The 24,019-nt window shown below is 37.3% G+C and overlaps 1 protein-coding gene across 1 annotated transcript in view; it reads left to right on the top strand.

The window, feature by feature from the left end:
• LOC149791755 (kelch-like protein 18) overlaps positions 1–24,019 on the top strand; it is a 54,250-nt gene that overhangs the window by 24,895 nt on the left and 5,336 nt on the right. Inside the window, exons 7-10 of the mRNA XM_089970257.1 lie at positions 3,327–3,434; positions 11,503–11,617; positions 14,146–14,250; positions 23,876–23,987. Of these exons, the coding sequence (XP_089826383.1) occupies positions 3,327–3,434; positions 11,503–11,617; positions 14,146–14,250; positions 23,876–23,987 (440 nt within the window). The remainder of the gene's footprint in view (positions 1–3,326; positions 3,435–11,502; positions 11,618–14,145; positions 14,251–23,875; positions 23,988–24,019) is intronic.

Genomic DNA, 24,019 nt, shown 5'->3' with positions numbered 1-24,019 from the left:
TAGAATGTTGTGTTATTGTTTATTAAAATTAGAGTGATCTGAGTGCTAGGTACATATTTTGTATGATTGTCGTCATTAGAATTAGAGTGATCACGGTACCTGGGTACATGTTTTGTATGATTAATATTTAGATTTTGAACAATTAGAACACCTGTTAAATATTTATTCTGATTGTTCATTAGATTTAGAGTGATCACTATACATGGAACACATTTTGTATGATTCATTAGAATTCGAGTGATCACTGTACATGGAATACATTTTGTATGATTGTTCATTAGAATTAGAGTGATCACTTTACATGGTACACATTTTGTATGATTGTTCATTAGAATTAGAATGATCACTGTACATGGAACAGTTTGTATGATTGTTCATTAGAATTAGAGTGATCACTGTACATGGAACACATTTTGTATGTTCATTAGAATTAGAGTGATCACTGTACATGGAACACATTCTGTATGATTGTTCATTAGAATTAGAGTGATTACTGTACATGGAACACATTCTGTACGATTGTTCATTAGATTTAGAGTGATCACTGTACATGGTACACATTTTGTATGACTGTTCATTAGAATTAGAGTGATCACTGTATGTGATACACATTTTGTATGATTGTTCATTCGATTTAGAGTGATCACTATACATGGAACACATTCTGTATGATTGTTCATTAGATTTAGAGTGATCACTGTACATGGAACACATTCTGTATGATTGTTCATTAGATTTAGAGTGATCAGTATACATGGAACACATTCTGTATGATTATTCATTAGATTTAGAGTGATCGCTGTACATGGAACACATTTTGTATGATTGTTCATTAGAATTAGTGATCATTGTACATGGAACACATTCTGTATGATTGTTCATTAGAATTAGAATGATCACTGTACATGGAACACATTCTATATGATTGTTCATTAGATTTAGAGTGATCACTGTACATGGAACACATTCTGTATGATTGTTCATTAGAATTAGTGAACACTGTACATGGAACACATTCTGTATGATTGTTCATTAGAATTAGAGTGATCACTGTACATGGAACACATTCTGTATGATTGTTCATTAGAATTAGAGTGATGACTGTACATGGAACACATTATGTATGTTTGTTCATTAGAATTAGAGTGATCACTATACATGGAATACATTCTGTATGTTTGTTCATTAGAATTAGTGATCACTGTACATTGAACACATTTTGTATGATTGTCCATTAGAATTAGAGTGATCACTATACATGGAATACATTTTGTATGTTTGTTCATTAGAATTAGAGTGATCACTTTACATGGAACATATTCTGTTTGTTTGTTCATTAGAATTAGTGATCACTGTACATGGAACACATTCTGTATGATTGTTCATTAGAATTAGAGTGTTCACTGTACATGGTACACATTTTGTATGATTGTTCATTAGAATTAGAGTGATCACTGTATGTAGTACACATTTTGTATGATTGTTCATTAGAATTAGAGTTCACTGTACATCGTATACATTTTGTATGATTGTTCATTAGAATTAGAGTGATCACTGTACATGGAATACATTTTGTATGATTGTTCATTAGAATTAGAGTGATCACTGTACATGGAACACATTTTGTATGATTGTTCATTAGATTTAGAGTGATCACTGTACATGGAACACATTCTATATGATTGTTCATTAGAATTAGTGATCACTGTATGTGATACACATTTTGTATGATTGTTCATTAGAATTAGAGTGATCACTGTATGTAGTACACATTTTGTATGATGATTTATTAGAATTAGAGTGATCACTGTATGTAGTACACATTTTGTATGATGATTTATTAGAATTAGATTCATTAGGGTACCCTTGTGCATGTTTTTTATGACTAGTAATTAGAATTTGAACAATCAGAGTACCTGGTACATATTTTACATATTTTATATGATTGGTCAGTAGAATTAGAGTTATCATAGTACCATGGTACATGATTTTGTGTCACTGGTTGATATAATCAGACTGATTAGAGTACTCTTGCAGATGTTTTGTATGATTTAATTACTATGTTTGGAGTGATCAAAGTACTCTTTTACATAGCTTGTATGATTTGGACATTCAAGCAATCAGAGTATCCTGGTACATCTTATGTATGATTGGTTATTAGAATTTGAGTAATCAGAATACACTTGTACAGTTTTGCAGGACTGATTATTATAATTAGTAAGCTCAGAGTACCAGATACGTATTTTATATGATTGGTCATTGTAATTAGTCATCAGAGTACATAATATATATTTAAATAACACACAATACATAGGTTCGATATAAACTTTATTGTAAATATAAATAATCTTTGGCATAATGGGGGCAAATTCTGTCACAGCACACTGCACCAGCCAAACTCTGAATTGTTTCTATAGGAATACCTCAGGAAGAGAGATTTGGGGGAGTTTGTAGGGTTGTGAAGAGTGTCTGACACCTGTACGTGGAGCCGCAAGGGGCTGATACGAGGTATATGCAGACACAGATAACCGAAACTTGATAAGTCTGATCCTGAGGATTGCTATAATAACAAACATCACCCGATACTCCATACATGCACCATAGGAAGTGGGTATGAAGTATATGGGCATAATAGTTGAGTACATTTAAATACTGACACAAATTGCGGGTCAAAAGTTGTGAATGCATGAAACTTGACAATGGCCCAAATGAAGTGAAGGGAGCTCTGTGACTATGGAACAGTGCAACTGTAACGAAGGCACCCAGTGGTTGTTATAATTAAAGTCATCCGAGTACCATCATGCCTATCTGATGTAATTTAACATTGTGATTAGAGTACCTTGTTACTTATTTTGTATGACTGGCCATTACATAATTAGAGTGATTACAGTACCCTGGCACATATTTTGTGTCTTAGGTCATTATCATTGGATCAGAGTACCCATTTAGATATTTTTGATGATCTGGGCATTGCAATTAGAATAAATAGATTACCCTGGTATTGATTTTGTTTGATTTGTTATTTTTTAATTAGAGTGACCAGATCACCCCAGTACATATTTTGTATGATTTAGTTATTAAAAGTACTTTCCTAGTATTTTTTATGATTTGGACATTAGAACAATCAGGGTACCCTGGTACATATTTTTTTGATTGGCCATATTAATTAGAGTGATCCAAATACCTGGATATGTTTTTTTTTAGAAACTGACTTAATATGTACCATATGTGATTTTGGTAAAGAGTTGTCTCTGAGGACTCGAGGAATTATCTGTGATGTTATGTATGGAGCATGTATCCATATTTTTTCTTTCTACTTTCTGTAGGTGACTCACTTAGCACTGTGGAAAGTTTTGACCCATTCACTGGAAGATGGACTGTAGCTGAGGCCATGAGCACAATGAGAAGTCGGGTTGGAGTGGCTGTATTGAATGGTAAGTGTGCTACTAGAATGAAACCCCATTTTGTAGGGTTGGAGTGGCTGTGTTGAATGGCAAGTGTGCTACTAGAATGAAACCCCATTTTGTAGGGTTGGAGTGGCTGTGTTGAATGGTAAGTTTGCTACTAGAATGAAACCCTATTTTGTAGGGTTGGAGTGGCTGTGTTGAATGGTAAGTGTGCTACTAGAATGAAACCCTATTTTGTAGGGTTGGAGTGGCTGTGTTGAATGGTATGTGTGCTACTAGAATGAAACCCTGTTTTGTAGGGTTGGAGTGGCTGTGTTGAATGGTATGTGTGCTACTAGAATGAAACCCTATTTTGTAGGGTTGGAATGGCTGTGTTGAATGGTATGTGTGCTACTAGAATGAAACCCTATTTTGTAGGGTTGGAGTAGCTTTGTTGAATGGTAAGTGTGCTACTAGAATGAAACCCTATTTTGTAGGGTTGGAGTGGCTGTGTTGAATGGCAAGTGTGCTACTAGAATGAAACCCTATTTTGTAGGGTTGGAGTGGCTGTGTTGAATGGTAAGTGTGCTGCTAGAATGAAACCCCATTTTGTAGAGTTGGAGTGGCTGTGTTGAATGGTAAGTGTGCTACTAGAATGAAACCCTATTTTGTAGGGTTGGAGTGGCTGTGTTGAATGGTAAGTGTGCTGCTAGAATGAAACCCCATTTTGTAGAGTTGGAATGGCTGTGTTGAATGGTAAGTGTGCTACTAGAATGAAACCCCATTTTGTAGGGTTGGAATGGCTGTGTTGAATGGTAAGTGTGCTCCTAGAATGAAATCCCATTTTGTAGGGTTGGAGTAGCTGTGTTGAATGGTAAGTGTGCTACTAGAATGAAACCCCATTTTGTAGGGTTGGAGTGGCTGTGTTGAATGGTAAGTGTGCTACTAGAATGAAACCCCATTTTGTAGGGTTGGAATGGAAGTGATGAATGATAAGTATGCTACTAGAATGAAACCCTATTTTGTAGGGTTGGAGTGGCTGTGTTGAATGGCAAGTGTGCTACTAGAATGAAACCCTATTTTGTAGGGTTGGAGTGGCTGTGTTGAATGGTAAGTGTGCTGCTAGAATGAAACCCCATTTTGTAGAGTTGGAGTGGCTGTGTTGAATGGTAAGTGTGCTACTAGAATGAAACCCTATTTTGTAGGGTTGGAGTGGCTGTATTGAATGGTAAGTGTGCTGCTAGAATGAAACCCCATTTTGTAGAGTTGGAATGGCTGTATTGAATGGTAAGTGTGCTACTAGAATGAAACCCCATTTTGTAGGGTTGGAGTGGCTGTGTTGAATGGCAAGTGTGCTACTAGAATGAAACCCCATTTTGTAGGGTTGGAGTGGCTGTGTTGAATGGTAAGTGTGCTACTAGAATGAAACCCTATTTTGTAGGGTTGGAGTGGCTGTGTTGAATGGTAAGTGTGCTACTAGAATGAAACCCCATTTTGTAGGGTTGGAGTGGCTGTGTTGAATGGTAAGTGTGCTACTAGAATGAAACCCTATTTTGTAGGGTTGGAGTGGCTGTGTTGAATGGTATGTGTGCTACTAGAATGAAACCCTATTTTGTAGGGTTGGAGTGGCTGTGTTGAATGGTATGTGTGCTACTAGAATGAAACCCTGTTTTGTAGGGTTGGAGTGGCTGTGTTGAATGGTATGTGTGCTACTAGAATGAAACCCTATTTTGTAGGGTTGGAGTGGCTGTGTTGAATGGTAAGTGTGCTACTAGAATGAAACCCTATTTTGTAGGGTTGGAGTGGCTGTGTTGAATGGTAAGTGTGCTGCTAGAATGAAACCCTATTTTGTAGGGTTGGAGTGGCTGTATTGAATGGTAAGTGTGCTACTAGAATGAAATCCCATTTTGTAGGGTTAGAGTGACTGTGTTGAATGGTAAGTGTGCTACTAGAATGAAACCCTATTTTGTAGGGTTGGAATGGCTGTGTTGAATGGTATGTGTGCTACTAGAATGAAACCCTATTTTGTAGGGTTGGAGTAGCTTTGTTGAATGGTAAGTGTGCTACTAGAATGAAACCCTATTTTGTAGGGTTGGAGTGGCTGTGTTGAATGGTAAGTGTGCTACTAGAATGAAATCCCATTTTGTAGGGTTAGAGTGACTGTGTTGAATGGTAAGTGTGCTACTAGAATGAAACCCTATTTTGTAGGGTTGGAATGGCTGTGTTGAATGGTATGTGTGCTACTAGAATGAAACCCTATTTTGTAGGGTTGGAGTAGCTTTGTTGAATGGTAAGTGTGCTACTAGAATGAAACCCTATTTTGTAGGGTTGGAGTGGCTGTGTTGAATGGCAAGTGTGCTACTAGAATGAAACCCTATTTTGTAGGGTTGGAGTGGCTGTGTTGAATGGTAAGTGTGCTGCTAGAATGAAACCCCATTTTGTAGAGTTGGAGTGGCTGTGTTGAATGGTAAGTGTGCTACTAGAATGAAACCCTATTTTGTAGGGTTGGAGTGGCTGTGTTGAATGGTAAGTGTGCTACTAGAATGAAACCACCTTTTGTAGGGTTGGAGTGGCTGTGTTGAATGGTAAGTGTGCTGCTAGAATGAAACCCCATTTTGTAGAGTTGGGATGGCTGTGTTGAATGGTAAGTGTGCTACTAGAATGAAACCCCATTTTGTAGGGTTGGAATGGCTGTGTTGAATGGTAAGTGTGCTCCTAGAATGAAATCCCATTTTGTAGGGTTGGAGTAGCTGTGTTGAATGGTAAGTGTGCTACTAGAATGAAACCCCATTTTGTAGGGTTGGAGTGGCTGTGTTGAATGGTAAGTGTGCTACTAGAATGAAACCCCATTTTGTAGAGTTGGAATGGAAGTGATGAATGATAAGTATGCTACTAGAATGAAACCCTATTTTGTAGGGTTGGAGTGGCTGTGTTGAATGGCAAGTGTGCTACTAGAATGAAACCCTATTTTGTAGGGTTGGAGTGGCTGTGTTGAATGGTAAGTGTGCTGCTAGAATGAAACCCCATTTTGTAGAGTTGGAGTGGCTGTGTTGAATGGTAAGTGTGCTACTAGAATGAAACCCTATTTTGTAGGGTTGGAGTGGCTGTATTGAATGGTAAGTGTGCTGCTAGAATGAAACCCCATTTTGTAGAGTTGGAATGGCTGTGTTGAATGGTAAGTGTGCTACTAGAATGAAACCCCCATTTTGTAGAGTTGGAATGGCTGTGTTGAATGGTAAGTGTGCTACTAGAATGAAACCCCATTTTGTAGGGTTGGAATGGCTGTGTTTAATGGTAAGTGTGCTACTAGAATGAAACCCCATTTTGTAGGGTTGGAATGGCAGTGATGAATGATAAGTATGCTACTAGAGTGAAACCCCATTTTGTAGGGTTGGAGTGGCTGTGTTGAATGGCAAGTGTGCTACTAGAATGAAATCCCATTTTGTAGGGTTGGGGCACCTGTGTTGAATGGTAAGTGTGCCAAATACCCAGATATTTGTTTTAGAAATTGACTTAATATGTACCATATATGATTTTGGTAAAGTGATGTCTCTGAGGACTTGATGAACCCCAATTTGTAGGGTTGGAGTGTCTGTGTTGAATGGTAAGTGTGCTACTAGAATGAAACCCCATTTTGTAGGGTTGGAGTGTCTGTGTTGAATGGTAAGTGTGCTACTAGAATGAAACCCCATTTTGTAGGGTTGGAGTGGCTGTGTTGAATGGTAAGTGTGCTACTAGAATGAAACCCCATTTTGTAGGGTTGGAGTGGCTGTGTTGAATGGTAAGTGTGCTACTAGAATGAAACCCCATTTTGTAGGGTTGGAATGGCAGTGATGAATGATAAGTATGCTACTAGAGTGAAACCCCATTTTGTAGGGTTGGAGTGGCTGTGTTGAATGGCAAGTGTGCTACTAGAATGAAATCCCATTTTGTAGGGTTGGAGCACCTGTGTTGAATGGTAAGTGTGCCAAATACCCAGATATTTGTTTTAGAAATTGACTTAATATGTACCATATATGATTTTGGTAAAGTGATGTCTCTGAGGACTTGATGAACCCCAATTTGTAGGGTTGGAGTGTCTGTGTTGAATGGTAAGTGTGCTACTAGAATGAAACCCCATTTTGTAGGGTTGGAGTGTCTGTGTTGAATGGTAAGTGTGCTACTAGAATGAAACCCCATTTTGTAGGGTTGGAGTGGCTGTGTTGAATGGTAAGTGTGCTACTAGAATGAAACCCCATTTTGTAGGGTTGGAGTGGCTGTGTTGAATGGTAAGTGTGCTACTAGAATGAAACCCCATTTTGTAGGGTTGGAATGGCAGTGATGAATGATAAGTATGCTACTAGAGTGAAACCCCATTTTGTAGGGTTGGAGTGGCTGTGTTGAATGGCAAGTGTGCTACTAGAATGAAATCCCATTTTGTAGGGTTGGGGCACCTGTGTTGAATGGTAAGTGTGCCAAATACCCAGATATTTGTTTTAGAAATTGACTTAATATGTACCATATATGATTTTGGTAAAGTGATGTCTCTGAGGACTTGATGAACCCCAATTTGTAGGGTTGGAGTGTCTGTGTCGAATGGTAAGTGTGCTACTAGAATGAAACCCCATTTTGTAGGGTTGGAGTGTCTGTGTTGAATGGTAAGTGTGCTACTAGAATGAAACCCCATTTTGTAGGGTTGGAGTGGCTGTGTTGAATGGTAAGTGTGCTACTAGAATGAAACCCCATTTTGTAGGGTTGGAGTGGCTGTGTTGAATGGTAAGTGTGCTACTAGAATGAAACCCCATTTTGTAGGGTTGGAATGGCAGTGATGAATGATAAGTATGCTACTAGAGTGAAACCCCATTTTGTAGGGTTGGAGTGGCTGTGTTGAATGGCAAGTGTGCTACTAGAATGAAATCCCATTTTGTAGGGTTGTGGCACCTGTGTTGAATGGTGCCAAATACCCAGATATTTGTTTTAGAAATTGACTTAATATGTACCATATATGATTTTGGTAAAGTGATGTCTCTGAGGACTTGATGAACCCCAATTTGTAGGGTTGGAGTGTCTGTGTTGAATGGTAAGTGTGCTTCCAGAATGAAACCCCATTCTGTAGGGTTGGAGTGTCTGTGTTGAATGGTAAGTGTGCTACTAGAATGATACCCCATTCTGTAGAGTTGGAGTGGCTGTGTTGAATGGTAAGTGTGCCAAATACCCAGATATATTGTTTTAGAAAGTGACTTAATATGTACCATATATGATTTTGGTAAAGTGATGTCTCTGAGGACTAGAGAAACCCCAATTTGTATGGTTGGAGTGGCTGTGTTGAATGGTAAGTGTGCTACTAAAATGAAACCCTGTTTTGTAGGGTTGGAGTGACTGTGTTGAATGGTATGTGTGCTACTAGAATGAAACCCCAATTTGTAGGGTTGGAGTGGCTGTGTTGAATGGTAAGTGTGCTACAAGAATAAACCCAAATTTGTAGGGTTGGAGTGGCTGTGTTGAATGGTAACTGTGCTACAAGAATAAACCCAAATTTGTATGGGTTGGTGTGGCTGTGTTGAATGGTAACTGTGCTACAAGAATAAACCCAAATTTGTAGGGTTGGAGTGGCTGTGTTGAATGACAAGTTGTGGGTATAACTCATGATGAACTCTTTCTGTACTGTCTCTTTTTGTGTGTGTGAGTTGGAGTTTTAACATAGCTTTAACAATTTTTCAGTCATGTCGCTATGATGTCTGCAGTGTGGCAGTTTATAGTGATGTCTAGCACTGGGGCATCATGCTGCAGACATGTAGCATGATGTCCCACCCAGTCACATTATCCTTACACCGGGCCGACCAGTCCTAACTAACCTCTTAATGCTGAGTGCCATGCGAGGCAGCTGTTAGTACCATTTTTGTAAGTCATTGGTATGACTTGACTGAGGATCGAACCCACAACCTCCCGCATCTGAGGCAGACGCTCTATCCACTAGGCCACTGGAGCGGTTGTGTACTTTCTTTAATGTGAAATATAAAATGCAGCTAATATTGCTTCATTTTTGTAGGATTGGGTCATTACAATTAGTGCATGAAAAGAAAATGCCAAAATGAAACAGTTGATAACTTTACAGTAGTGTCGAAAACTAGAAACATCTTTATGCACCAATGCACCATGAGCTGTAATCATGAGGCATGCTAGACCTTCAGATTTGTTCAAGGTTACAATATTAACAATGTGTCCACATATATTTAATCCTTCAGCTAGTCTTTTTAATGAAAAATAGATAATGGACAACATAATAGATTCCACTTCATTGAAGATATTCATTTAGCTCAAAATTTTCAAATTATACCATGCCTAAATTTGGGAAAACATGGAAGTGAGAATGAAAAGTCCTGCACTTCTTTTAACATATGCGTGTGAAAACATGTTTAATGTAAAAGGAGCTTAAAGGATCTCACAAGACTTTCCACACCAGTGACTGTTACTCATTGGGTGGACACTTAGTATTTGACTTAGGGTTTTTTCTGTATTGGAAGCCACTTCAGATGCAGTATATCTTAGCATGTGGTAATTGACAGAGGAGAAAACTTTAAGGAATCTGCATATAAGGCCTTATTTCAAGCAGATATTTTAATGATAAATAAATCCATTGAGTAGGAAACTTTATTGATTGCCTGAAGAATTTTAAATAAAGGGTGGGTGTGGGGATGCTTATAAGGGTAGTTTGGGCTTGTTAGGTCAAATACAGCACTTTCTTTCATACCCCATAGGATCACCTTTTGTCTCTTCATTTGTTCGACTATATTTATATTGTCTGTTTGACATTTGTCTGTGATGGAGTTTTTGCATACCTGACTTTTTGTCCATGATTGTAAGTTGTAAAAAGAAGATGTTTACTAGAATTTGAGTTCAAGGCCTAACTTTATTTACAAATTGGTGGAATTTACCATTAGAATGTTTACAAATTGGTGGAATTTACCATTAGAATGTTTACAAATTGGTGGAATTTACCATTAGAATGGTTAGTTTTCCAGAACACTGTTGCATCGCAGATTAAGTGAAAATCTCTGTATACATGGACTTGGTATACAGATAATTAATTCCTGTTTTATATCAGTCTTTGGGAATCCATAATCAGAGTTTGCAGTTGTGTTCTAATATCATTCAAAAGGATTTTTATTTAAATTATTTTTGGAGTTAATTATTTTTCATTGATTTTGGATCAACACATCATCTTGGAAATATTGAGAACTCATTCAAAACCATTATGGATTTCATCATGGTGGTGCATCAGGACATTAAAGACTATTGTAATTCCTTTGCAGCATTCTCTCCTTTGGATTTGTGATGTTGGGATATTTAATATTAATTGGGATTTAATACACAGTACTGTAAGTGTCTTGTGAATTTCCACTTTGTATTCTAGGGAGATAAATTGTTTGTTGAATTTTACTAAACGTGTTTGTTTCTCCTCATTTAGGATTATTTAGGATTTATTCACAATACTGTGTTTTTTAAATTTTCACTTTGTCACTTAGAGAAAAGTTGTTTTCTTGATTTTATTAAACTTGTTTATCTTCTTTCTGTTGCGTAGTTTAAGACCTATAGTTGTAACAACTGTTTTATCTGGTTTCTCTCTTAGCTTTTTATTTTTTCGTTTACAATGTTTAGAGATTTGGCTGGTTTGAAACCGGGCTGAGTCATACCAAGGATTTATTAAAAAATGGTACTAGCAGCTGCCTTGCTTGTTGCTCATCATTAAGAGGTTAGTGTTAGGACTGGTTGGCCTGATGTCAGGATAATGTGATGGGGGGTGGCATCATGCTACATGTCTGTGGTATAATGCCCTAGTGCTAGACATCACTCTAAACTGCTACACTGCAGACATGGTAGTGATATGACTCAAATTGTTAAAGCTTTGTTAAAAATCCAAACAAAAAAACACACACACACAGATGCAGTTCTTCATGGGAATCAAAGCTGACAACATACTTCACCTCCATGAAAGAGCAGCTGTATTGAAGTCTCATAATTATAAAAGAGCTTCGTTTTAGTCCTGTTCATGGTAGGGTTAAACATACTGAGATAATGAAGTTTACATTAATCATTATGTGATTAACTGCATCCAGTATTGTGTTTGCATTTCCAGGTAAACTTTATGCAATAGGAGGGTATGATGGTATGGAGAGACTGAGCACAGTAGAGGTATTTGAACAGGATTCCAGGAGGTGGAGAAAAGTGACCTCAATGAATTGTAAAAGAAGGTACAGAAGATTGTATGGTCTAAATCAAATGGTTCAAAAAATGCAAATTTTTGCATTGGGTTCTTTTAAAATATTGATAAAAATTTCAAATGCTAAATAGGGGCCCCGAGTGGCAGAGTGGTCTAAAGCAGTCACTGTACTGGATCACTGCCATCTCACCTCTGTCTGTTTGGGTTCCAGTCTTAGGCTCGGCTAACATGGGTACATGAGAAAGCTTGCTAGTAGCTTCTCGTGGTTTGGTGGTTCTTCCTGGGGTTTTCTAGGGTTCTTCCTACACCAGTTATACTGGCCACCATGCATAGCCTATCTTGTGCTAAATAAATACAAGCTTATAATATAGTCCTCCATCAAGAATGCATCATATGGCATGTCATCAATCCAGTTGTGTATTTTGAACCTCTCAAAAGCCACATGGCCTCTTTCATTCAAATTTGATAGGAATGTTCCTCAGGACTTGTCCTAAAATTATTTCAATGTGGCTCACCTAGCAGTGATTTAGCTTCCATCACAACAATTACAGGGATCCTATTTTTAACTTCTTTTCCAGATTGGCTCAGCTCATCTTGATAGGAATGTTTCTTTGGATATGCTCTTTTAACATTTTTTTTAGAGGTGGGTCCCTTAGCAACAGCGTAGTTTCCTTAGAAATTTGGTGGAAAACCTATTTTCAGCTTATCTAGAACAACTGAGCGATTTTCAATCAAATTTGATGGTAACATTTGTTATAACACTCTTTGTCAAAATTAATTAAAGTATCTCCTTTTGCATGAGTGTGGCTTCCTTAGCAGCTGGAAAAAAACTTATTGTGACTTCTAGAGGGCCAATTCTGATTAAAGTTAGTAGAAATATTTGTCATGACATACTCTGACAACAAATTTTCCAAGATGTCTCCCCTTCCAATGGTGTGACTTCCATAGCAACCAAAATACCTTTTAACGAGAATGGCTGAAACTATTTTAATCAGATGCGATAAGAATGTTTCATAGGATATGCTGTTCTGAGTGGCTTCCCTCCCAACACTGTTGCTTTCATATCATCGAGGTGGAAAATCTTTTTGTGACCTCTTCATTTAAAGGACTGAGCCATTTTCAGTCAGACTTGGTAAGAGTGATTCTTAGGATCTGCATTGTGAAAATTAGGTCAAGGATGGCTCATTTGGAAGGGTTTTTGTGACTTTTGTAGCAGCCATATGGAACATGTTTCTATAGCTTCTCCAGAACAGCCAGTTTTGATCAATGTTTCTTAGAACATACTCTACCAAAATTATATTTATGGTGGCTGCCCGTTGATTAGATTGGGTTCCTGAATGACCATATCAGAAGCCGATATTTTACATCTTCTTTAGAATATCCGCAAAAAATGTCAGTAAAACATGGTAGGAATATTTGTTAGAAGATTTGACATCAATGTTATATCTAGGGTGGCTCCAGTAGCAATTTTTGTGTCTTCCATAGCAGTCATATGGAAAACCTGTTTTCAGCTTTTTTTTTAGAAAACTTGTGCTAATTTTAAACTTGGTTGGAATGTTAGTTTTTAAAACAATGAAATGACAAATAATTTTCAAGATATTTGTTCTGAGAACAACAATCAGAAACCTGTTGCTTCCACAGCAACTTGGTGAAATTCAGATTCATCAAGCATGTGCCCATGATGGTTTTGTCATATCATGTGATACTGACAAGTGTTCTCTGCCTGATGAATCTGGCTTTGTCATGGTTGCGGCAACAGCAACCTGCAGTCCCCTTTTTCTGAATGGAAGATTCCATATACTTAATTCAAATATTGTATAAATTGACATGTTCTGTATACTTGGCAAAATATGTGGAATGTATACTCCACAAACAAACTCTGAAACATAGTTGGAGAGTGTCATCCTCACATGACATAAGTGTCCAGTATGGTACCAATACCAGACACATGCATGTCTCCTGATCTGATTGATTTTCAAGATAGAGAGATATATCCTTTGCCTTTGTAATCACCCACACTTCCAAAATTACCCATTTGAAAATGAGACATGCCCAGGTTTAGTATTTAGGAATTAAATGAGCTATAGGAGGGAACCATCATCTCGGTTGCTATGTGTGCATGTGATTTCTAACATAGCGTTTAATGATTTTAGTTATATTGCTATGATGTCTGCAGTGTGGCAGTTTGTAATGATGTTTTTATAAGTTTTTGATATGACTTGGCCAGGGTTCGAACCTGAGACTTTCTTTATCTGAGGTGAAGACTCTAACCACCTAGGCCACTAGAGTGATATCTCGGTTGATAGAGCATTGTACTTATAATTATTGGTTGATGGGTTTGATATCCATCAAAGCTATCCTGGGTTTGCTGCCTCAGTGTGTCCTTGGGAAAAGCACTTATCTCCCCTTTCCTTAACATGATAAAGCCAATAATGTGTCCTGAGCACCATTAAAATGAACAAAACCTATCAAGCTAAGGGTTGTAATTTTTAATAAGATTTTCTTCCAGCTTGATGCACTAGAAGTCATGTCATATGTTGATTGTATTATCTATTTCAGTGCACTTGGCTCTGTGGGACTAAATAAAAAATTATATGTCCTTGGTGGATATGATGGAGTAGCCTCACTTAGATCTGTAGAAGTCTATGATCCGGAAACAAATATGTAAGTACAAATTTTCAGGCTTGCCTTTTATCCATTTCTTTTCAGTAAATATTTAATGTATGGCTCCATTTCATTCTGTGTCAGCTAGGCATTTTGTGATACTGTTCATCACTCTGTCATTCCATCCACATGTCCATTTGTATATCTGTCATTCCATCCACATGTCCATTTGTATATCTGTCATTCCATCCACATGTCCATTTGTATATCTGTCATTCCATCCACATGTCCATTCTTCCATTTGTATATCTGTCCATAACTCTGCCTCCTACACTTTCATGCAGAAATTCACCAAACTTTGCATATAGTTTGCTCTTTTGATAACATTTGCAACAGGGGTATACCTTTTTGGGACTCCTCCATGTAGTCGAGGGGAGGGGCTTAGAGGTCAAATATACAAAATTGCAGAGGGGTATATTTTTTGGAGGACCCCTCCAATGGGGGGGGGGCTCAGAGGTCAAATATAAAAAAAACATTGTAATAGAAAAAGCATCTTATAATAATTATTTTGCCAAAATTTAAATATGTGATGGCACGAGGATGCATCATAAATGTAACAGATTTGGGATTAATACCCCAAGGTCAAGGTCAGAAGGATAATATGTAGCATAGTGGATTGCCAGGGAAGTTGCTCTTGAGGTTAGCTGACACTTTTCTTTGAGTGTGTTTCAAGGTGAAGAAACTGAGGATTGGTTGCATTTTAATTGATGGGATTGAATGGGATGAGAAGGGTCCAAAATATATTTAAATTGTTTCAACATATTTGGATGGTATTATTTTAAAGTTTTCTTCATTCACTTTGGAACTTACATCTTTGAAAGCCCTTCCCAGAATTATAAAATGTTAGCATCAGATAATGCTTTCATATCATTTTAGAGTCTTGTGTTAATCTGAATAACAGAAAAAAAAGCAAAACCAACAATTCTTGTAAAATTAAAAAAATAATTTAATTCTTTAAGTTCCAAAGCAAATATTTAAGAGAAGCTTACAATGTTGTGAATTAAATCACAAATAATCCTTAAGTTTTATCTCAGTTCCAAAATTTAGTGTTCCAAATGAATTCCAGTGCTGTTCTGAATGAATTCCAATCTTGAATGTGCTGATGTGCCAATCATCTTGAATATACTGGTATATCAAATGTTTGATGTATCAAAATGATATAATCCCAAATAGTGTTTTAGTCAAACTGTCACTTAGCAGCTTGTAATTCCAATGAATAGTTTAAATAATTCCTCTCAAATTATATCTGAACACATTTAAAATTGATTCCTCAAAGACTGATATTAAGATAGGAATGAATAATTTTGATGTAAACAACCTTATTTAAAACATAAGACACAATAAGATTACCTGGATGTGTTGTTGTTGTTGTAGGATTTAACACCATTTTTCAGCACATGGTAGGCTATACATGGCGGCCAGTATCAGTGGTGGAGGAAGAACCCAGGAAAACCCTGGAAAGAACCACCAACCCACGAGAAGCTACTGGCAAACTTTCTCACATACCCATATTGGCTGAGCCTGAGACTTGAAACTTGAACCCATGCAAACAGAGGTGAGAGGCAGTGATCCGTAATAGTGAGCTCTTTAGACCACAAGGTCACTTGGGGCACCACCAGGAGGTTTGTCATTTTTCCATCAAATTTGTAAACATGCACAATTTATAGAACATTCTAAATATACTAATTAAGGCTAGACAATAGAATTTCTGAGTAGAACAACCAAGATCCTGGACTCAAATCCTAGTGAACATGTTTACAAATGATTATTATCATTAGGTATAATTTACAGCCATGAACAAAAGTTAGCTATGTAATATGTTTACAAATGACCTTTACATTCTACAATCATGGACAAAAGATAAATACATGATATAGATGTACATAACATTTGGTGCCAGTAGTTTCTCATGGGTCGTTGGTTCTTTCTGGGGTTTTCCTGGGTTGTTCTCCACCATTAATACTGGCCACCATGTATCGCCTATCGTGTGCAAAAAAATGGCGTTAAACCCTACAACAACAACAACAACAACATAACATTTGGTTGTACAAAAAATGTAGGTCGACATTATTGATACATTAAATGATCTCTGCTAGAACTTTCTATAGCATTGGGATAACTAAACAGTAGGTAGCCTCATAATGTTTGTTAGAAAATTGCGTTATCATCACAAAAATGAAATAAATCAATAAAATATAAAGGAAAGTACATATAATACATAATATTCTATATATCATGAAGCTCACACTAGTTTTTCAGGATAAATTGTAGAAGTCTTTATCTCTTAATGTAAGATTAAAGTCAAACTCCATAATGGAATGTCCTGCAGTGCTGATGATTATGAAGTAATTAGGCACCCTATATGACAACCAGTTATTAACACACTAATGGTCCTGTTCATGGCTTAACTCATTCGGCCCCAATCCCACCTGTAGGCGTGATGAGGTTGTACCCTATTTCCAAGCTCTGTAGCATCAAGGTCATTTAAGATACACCAACGTGGGTGGTATTACAAAAAAGCTGACATATATAGCTCTAAAATGATACCAAATAATCTGGAAGTTCTAGTTGCACTACAAAAAACCACATTTTTTGGACCCATTTTTTTTCTCACCCAAAATTCACTCGTGGTCGGAATGCAATTTTGTGTTCGGATTTTAGACCTTTTGGCCAAAGATCTAAGGCAGACAGGTCTGAGTTGCACACAGACAGGTGAACCTTTGCAAAAACAAGGATAAGATGGGCATTTGGAATAATGAGCGGTCTCCATACGAAAATGATTGGTCCATTAAGCAAAAAAAAAAGAACTCCAACTTTTACCCTTCTGCTCATGTGCAAGCAAAATAACCAATGGAAAATGATGTTTCTAAGACAACTAGGCATTAGTCTCATGGAAATTCTGTTGAAAGCCAATGTATTACGATGTATTCAGAAATAGCCCCCTGAATGTCTTTCCTACGTGCATTTCATGCGAAAACGACAAAAACTTTCTGGGGTCGAATGAGTTAAAGGACCTTTTGCAAAGAAAAGAAAACATGAAACAAAAAGTTAATTAGTGGATGTAGAAAAAGTTCTAAAAACTTCCTGATTCATAAATTAACTACAAAGGACAAATTCTTCAAATATGAAGATAGTTACCTATTTTGAAATAATAATGTCAGTATAACTAATATAACATTATGAACAATATATGTTTCTTCTTCAAATACATTACCCAATCATAATACCTTAGGAGAACTACCACTACCCCTGCAAAGCCAGCCTTCCCTGATACTACTTGTAGCTCAAGGGAGCTAAAAGTTGTCTGTTGACCCATTTTTTTGGTGGTTGGGCAGAGTGATCTCCCCTTACATCTAAGACTTGGTGGCAAGGCAGAACAATATACCAGTTATTACTTCTGCTCATGTCAAGAAGCACGTTCTTGTCATGAGAGACCTCTCAAAGCCAAAGCTACGTGGAAGATATGTCACTTCAAGCTGGACGAGTTTTTTTACTTCTAAGGAAAGTATAATCCATCTATATTTCCAACTTTTTCTCTCCTTCTCTCACAACAGAGTTCTGCCTTTACAGATTAGTCATACTTTGTCATTGTCACACAGTGGGTTCTTGCACATGGAGCCTAAGTGACTTCGCAGTCCGTTCATGCTATACTTAATTTTATGTGCTTGTATAACTCCTATATATGTGTAATTCTTTACTAACGGGTACATATTAGCAAGTCTTTTGTCCAAGGCTTTCAAAGCGTCCAGGTGCCATTTTAGTGTAATTACTTGTACGGGCGGTCTCTGGGTCTATTATCACTACAAGTATTGCCTCAAAATGGGTTTTGTCGTACCTACTGGGTATATCTCAAAACGGTGCCTTTACTCCATTCTTTGTAAAGGTTGTTTATGTGTTATGTAAGTACTGGTATATAGTAGTCCCCCTCTTGAATGCCCCTCCCCCTGACCAGCGGCCACCAGCCTCTTACGTCCTGAATCCGTTGGCACTGACGATTTTGTGTTCAAAAGTACCCCTCTTGAAAGGCCACCGGCTAACGCAACCAGTGGTCAGCATATTAGTTTATTAATATAAAATTTACCCCTCACAAGCAGACGCATTTTATTTTAATATGTATCCAGAACCAGTATTTTATACATGTGTTAAGTAATCCGATTTCTGTTTCCCAATGTCAGGTTTTCATTACTGAAAGAAGTGTTGACTAAAGTACATGTACCATTAAGGTTAATATTATATCATTTATGCCTCACAAGAAGCCACATTTATTCCATAAAGCAGAGAAAGACTCAAATTTTAATCCATACAGAAGAGTAAGTACATGTAATCCGAAAGGCCACCCTCATTATAAGGCCACTTCCCTGCTGCAATAGGGGTGGCCTTGTAAGAGTGGGACTACTGTATTCTTATTTATACCATTCTATTCAGACAATTACATGTCAGCGCACTATACATGGTTCATTCAGTCACCTCCTGCATGTTTATATAGGTGACCGTTGAGTCCTGTGTATCTGCATAACTTTATACGCTACCGGAAAATTGGTAACTTTATACAGGGTTCCCACGCTATTGGGAAATCGGGGAAAAAGTTGGGTGAAATTATACATTTTCCCAACCGTGAAAAATCCTTGAAGTTTGCAAATATGGATGAAAGTTGGGAATAACCCGGGAATTTTCCGCCAACACTTGACGCCAGAAACAGTTATGTAATTGAGTCATAACTGAACTGATCATGAGTTAAATTTATCGAGTTCTGACCAGAATATTTGGAGATTGCAGAATGGATCATTTAGGTGCTTGTCATAAACATATTTGTCGAACTAATTCAAACATTTCAGTGTATTAGATTCGGCTAGTGTACTGGTTGTTGCACAGACAGCGCGATATCTGCATCCTTTCTTAAATGTAAAGTTAAAAGCCAGTCTATCATCACTAGAAGCCAACATGGTGTTGACAAAGCAGTGTCGCTTATCAGATGTCCTAGCAAACTTAAATGATGTTACATTGTGTCATATCCGCTTGAAATCGATATGAAAATGATATATTTTCTGAGAAATTTTACATCGTTATGTCTTTAATCTTTTGAAAAGACGAGATGAAACTATGGCGTTGATGAAATTTGACCTGGTAATCATGATTTGCACTGCTAGGCCTAATTGCACGAGTACACAAATTTCGCAACCCACATGTTCATGACATCGTAGTTCCGGTAGTCACGTGATATCAATAATAACCCGTTTCAGATGTTGTAGAAAAAAATAATAAATGAAAGTCATATACTGTTTGTAATAATAAAGAACAAAAAAAGAAAAAGAGAAAAAAATTCTTTATATATTTATTCTGAAAACAACTACACTGGGTTTTTTGTATCACATGACTAACAGGGTTGACATATATGCTTGATGAATATGACTGTCCAGATTGCGGCTACAGCGACAAGTGTCTGGTAGTTCTTGAAATAAATATTTTGAGAATTATATGTTCGTTCTGCTTTTTACAAAAGGTATCAGACTTTCATTTAATATATTAGAATTTTTGTACAACTACATTAGGTGTTTGCTCTAATATCACATGACTATTGGATCTCCGACGTTGTCATGAAACTAGTAATGTAAATGGCAAATACTGGGTAAGGTTTCATCTGGGGTCTGACATGATTCCTCCTTCAAAATGGGACAGAGCTAAAAAAAACAGCCAAATTCTCTCTCATTCAGCAGACATACGGACAGGTTACATGGATAAAATATACCATAACCTGTCCTAGCTGATGATCCTAACGACATCTTCCTCACTCAGATGGCCTATTTCTGTTGTGACTGGCCTAGGCCATATGCTAGGGATCATGAATGGCCAATCATCAATATTACAAGCTCAATCAAAAGCAGCCAGAGTTTGCAGTATGTCGAACACAACTTTTACAGACATGTGCATGGACCAGTCTAACTCGTACCACCTCATAACACTTGTTTGGCATGATACTAGGAGTAGAACCTCAACAGATGTCGCCTCGCAATTTCTCTGCCACGAGAAGAGCCCTTTTACTCGGCGACTTTCTTGAAGTCTTGGTTTCTTATTCAGGGCGTTCCATGTGTTAACTGAGCAATAGACCACATCACTCTTCGCCATGTAAGTCTCAGTGTGTTACATGGACTCTGTCTGAATTCAGTGGGAAAAATTAACAGCAAAATTAGGTTAAGAAAAACGAAGCACGTTTACGATTCCAGGGTCCATGAACAGTGTCTGTACAAATTTCATACTGCTAAGATTTTCTCATAATGGTTTTCGTTTACATTTATCCATTGCAAATTTCAAATAATTAATGCTTGTACGCTTATTCATTTAAACAAATACAGCAAGCATAATTAACAATCAACACATGCTTTCAGTATGCATATAATGTTTACTTCTGATTTTTGAATATCGAAAGAAACATTTGAAAACTACTATACTAATCAATGCGCAAAGTGCAGAGAATGACTTGCATTTGTGAACTTGTTCTTCCAAAACAATAAAATATTTTTTAAAAAATAGGAAATTAATAACGAGTTCATAAACAAACACCAAACCCATGTAAAACCAGAGAACTAAGTGCAGTAGGCCTGCAATGGTCATGAGTCACTTTTATAAAAGAAATTTTAAGCTGAACGCATGTACAATTTCATACCGATTCAATCATCAGCTAATAAAGCGGACATTATTTACTGGTCAACTTATTGTGTCTAATAACACTGCCAAGCCTAGCAAACATGTTGGCGGCTTTCATTTTTTATGTTTATTAAATTCTGAGAATCTTTTATCAACCACCACATTGTATACTGCTTGGTTATGTATGCAGTTAAAGAAGAAACACATGTTGGCTATTGTTTGAGCAACGATTGTATACAAAATTAATTGAGGACAATCACAAAGATGACTTACTGGCTTTACTCATGGATCAGTAATAAGTAACATCTTTGATAATGTTTATTTTGGCATAACACTTCAAGAACCTGGTGAAATTGTTAAATTTCAGAAGCTATGCCACGATTGTATTATATTTAAATTCATACGTGAATTCTTCCTAAAAATGATAATAAATGTTTTACACACTATTTCTTGTACTTAAAAAAAATATATTATTTCCAAGTATGAGAAAAATACATGTACATGTATTTATAAAATTTCAGGAACCATGCCACGATCATATTATATATAAATTCATATGTGAACTCTTTCCCAAAATTATAATAAATTTCTTATACACTATTTCGTGTACTTAGATCAAAAAATATTTTTTCATGTGCAAATGACATACAAAATTTCGGGAGCCATGCCATGAACGTGTTATGTCCAAATTCACGTTATCATGGGGCACGTTATGGCAGGGTCGCACTTCTGATTCCAAGTGATACAGCAAACAAGGGAATCAGTCTGTGACCTCATGTCATCACTCTCAGATAGGAGAAGTTGTGGATCGATGACCACATCAATCTGGCATCAGAAACCCTGTGGAAGATTTGGGTCTCGTCTACTCAAACAACCAGCATGGCAGTTGTTCATCCCTATACCTGCATGTCTGGCTCACATCAAACAGTCTCTTAGACACAAACAATTCTCGCAACCAGTAGTGGAGAGAATCACTCAGGCACAATAGCCCTCCATTTTAAAGCATATGAAAGCAAATGGCACTGGTGCACAACAAACATATCTTACCTCTCCAGGCATCGATATAGCAGATAGCTAATTTCATTCTCTGGCTCTTCAAAGAGAGAAAATTAGCTCTGAGTACGATCAAAGGCTATCGCTCGACGATAGCAGACACCTTTTGTCATCATGGGCATGAAGATATCAGACAAATCAAAGATGTATCTGATCTTGCAATTTTGAGTATACACGGCCTAACATTAACCCTCTGCATCAAGGGGAATCTATCTAGGGTATTAACCAGGCTGAACAACCGCTCCAGTGGCCTAGTGGTTAGAGAGTCCACCTTGGATGCGGAAGGTTGTGGGTTCGATTCCCAGCCGAGTCATACCTAAGACTTACAAAAATGGTACTAACAGCTGCCTCGCTTGGTGCTCAGCGTTAAGAGGTTAGTGTTAGGACTGGTCGGCCTGTTGTCAGGGTAATGTGACTGGGTGGGACATCATGCTACATGTCTGCAGCATGATGTCCCGGTGCTAGACATCACTTGAAACTGCCACACTGCAGACATCAATGCGATATGACTGAATTTTTTTTAAAGCTACATTAAAAAATACACACACACACACACACACACACAAAAACCCTTTTGAACCAATTACATCGGCATCTCTGGTGCACCTTTCCTACAAGCCCAGCTTCTTCATGGCCTTAGCAATGGCAGCCAGAATTAATCAAATACTTGCGCTGTTCTCAGATCCCCAATTACCTGCAGTTTCGACAAGATAGGTCAGTCTTTCTTATGACGGCATTCTCTTTCATCACAAAGAACCATCACCCTTCCACAGGTAACCAGTCTTTTCTCATGAAACCTTTCTCATCTGGACACTTCAACTGAAGGCCACTTACAAGATCTTGTCATATCTTCAAAGTGCTTACTTAATTGAACGGAACCTGTGCGTAGAGGGAGATCACACCTTTTTCAATCTCTCAAGACAATATATCAGCTCAGAATATCTTATCCTGGATCAAGAGGGTTATTTGCTCAGCACACAGGGAAATAACCCCGGTTCAATGAATGTTGTGATACATTTCGGATAATGAGGTTAGGGCAGTTGCCACCAACCTAGCATTCAAATGGAATTGTTCTCTGTCATCATTCAGGCTGTGTGATAGAGATCAGAGTCAACATTTTCTAGCTTTTATCTCAGAGATTTGTCATCCCAGAGGACCCAATTTGATCTGGTAGGACCTATTTACACAGCTCAACAGGTCATTAGACAGCTTCTTAAGTGGTGGCTTCATGACTTCCGCTGGATTTGAATGGGAAAACTTTATCCCTTTTGAAGCCGTGCACCAACAGATGCTGTCTCTCATACCTTAGGGGATTGGAGATTTTATCTCCTTCCTCCTCTTACTTATTCTCCTAAGGTATTAAGATTGGGTAATGTATTCAAAGAAGAAACCAATTTTTTATGGTAAAATGTTTCTTCGAAAATACTTACCCAATCATAATACACATACACTCTCAGCCTCCCTGTAGTTATATCCATAGTGAGCCTGCCTTCCACTCCAGTAATAACTAACATATCCTTGAGCCTTGCTACCAAGTCTTTTATATATATATATATATATATATATATATATATATATATATATATATATATATATATATATATATATATATATATATATATATATATATATTAGGGGAGATCACTCTGCCTGACCGCCAATGGGTCGAGTAAAGTAATAGGATATTTGTTTATCAAAATAACTTTTACAGGATAATGAAAAACATACAAGTGTATCGGCACTGGCATAAAGCATATTGGTGGGAAGAAAAATATTGAAGCAAGAGAAGATCATGTATTAGGTCCATGATGGTAAACAACTCCAGGGAGAAAAACCAGAATTTTAGTTTAAGCTAATATTCTGCATGTTCTGATGACTGAAAACAATTTGCTCATGATGTTTTTCATTTTATTTGATTTATAAACAACAGATGGACAATTTTATCCAGCATGTTGAAGCATAGGAGTGCAGCTGGAGTTACAGTTCTTGATGGGGAAATCTATGCCTGTGGTGGACATGATGGATTATCAATATTTGATTCAGTAAGTTCTCCATAGAAATATTTTGGATTCAT

This window comes from Sinohyriopsis cumingii, chromosome 9, assembly GCF_028554795.1.
Source record: "Sinohyriopsis cumingii isolate HCF-2022 chromosome 9, ASM2855479v2, whole genome shotgun sequence".
Lineage (NCBI taxonomy): Eukaryota > Metazoa > Mollusca > Bivalvia > Unionida > Unionidae > Sinohyriopsis > Sinohyriopsis cumingii.
Note: the sequence above shows the minus strand (reverse complement) of the source record. Positions and strands in the feature narration are given on the sequence as shown.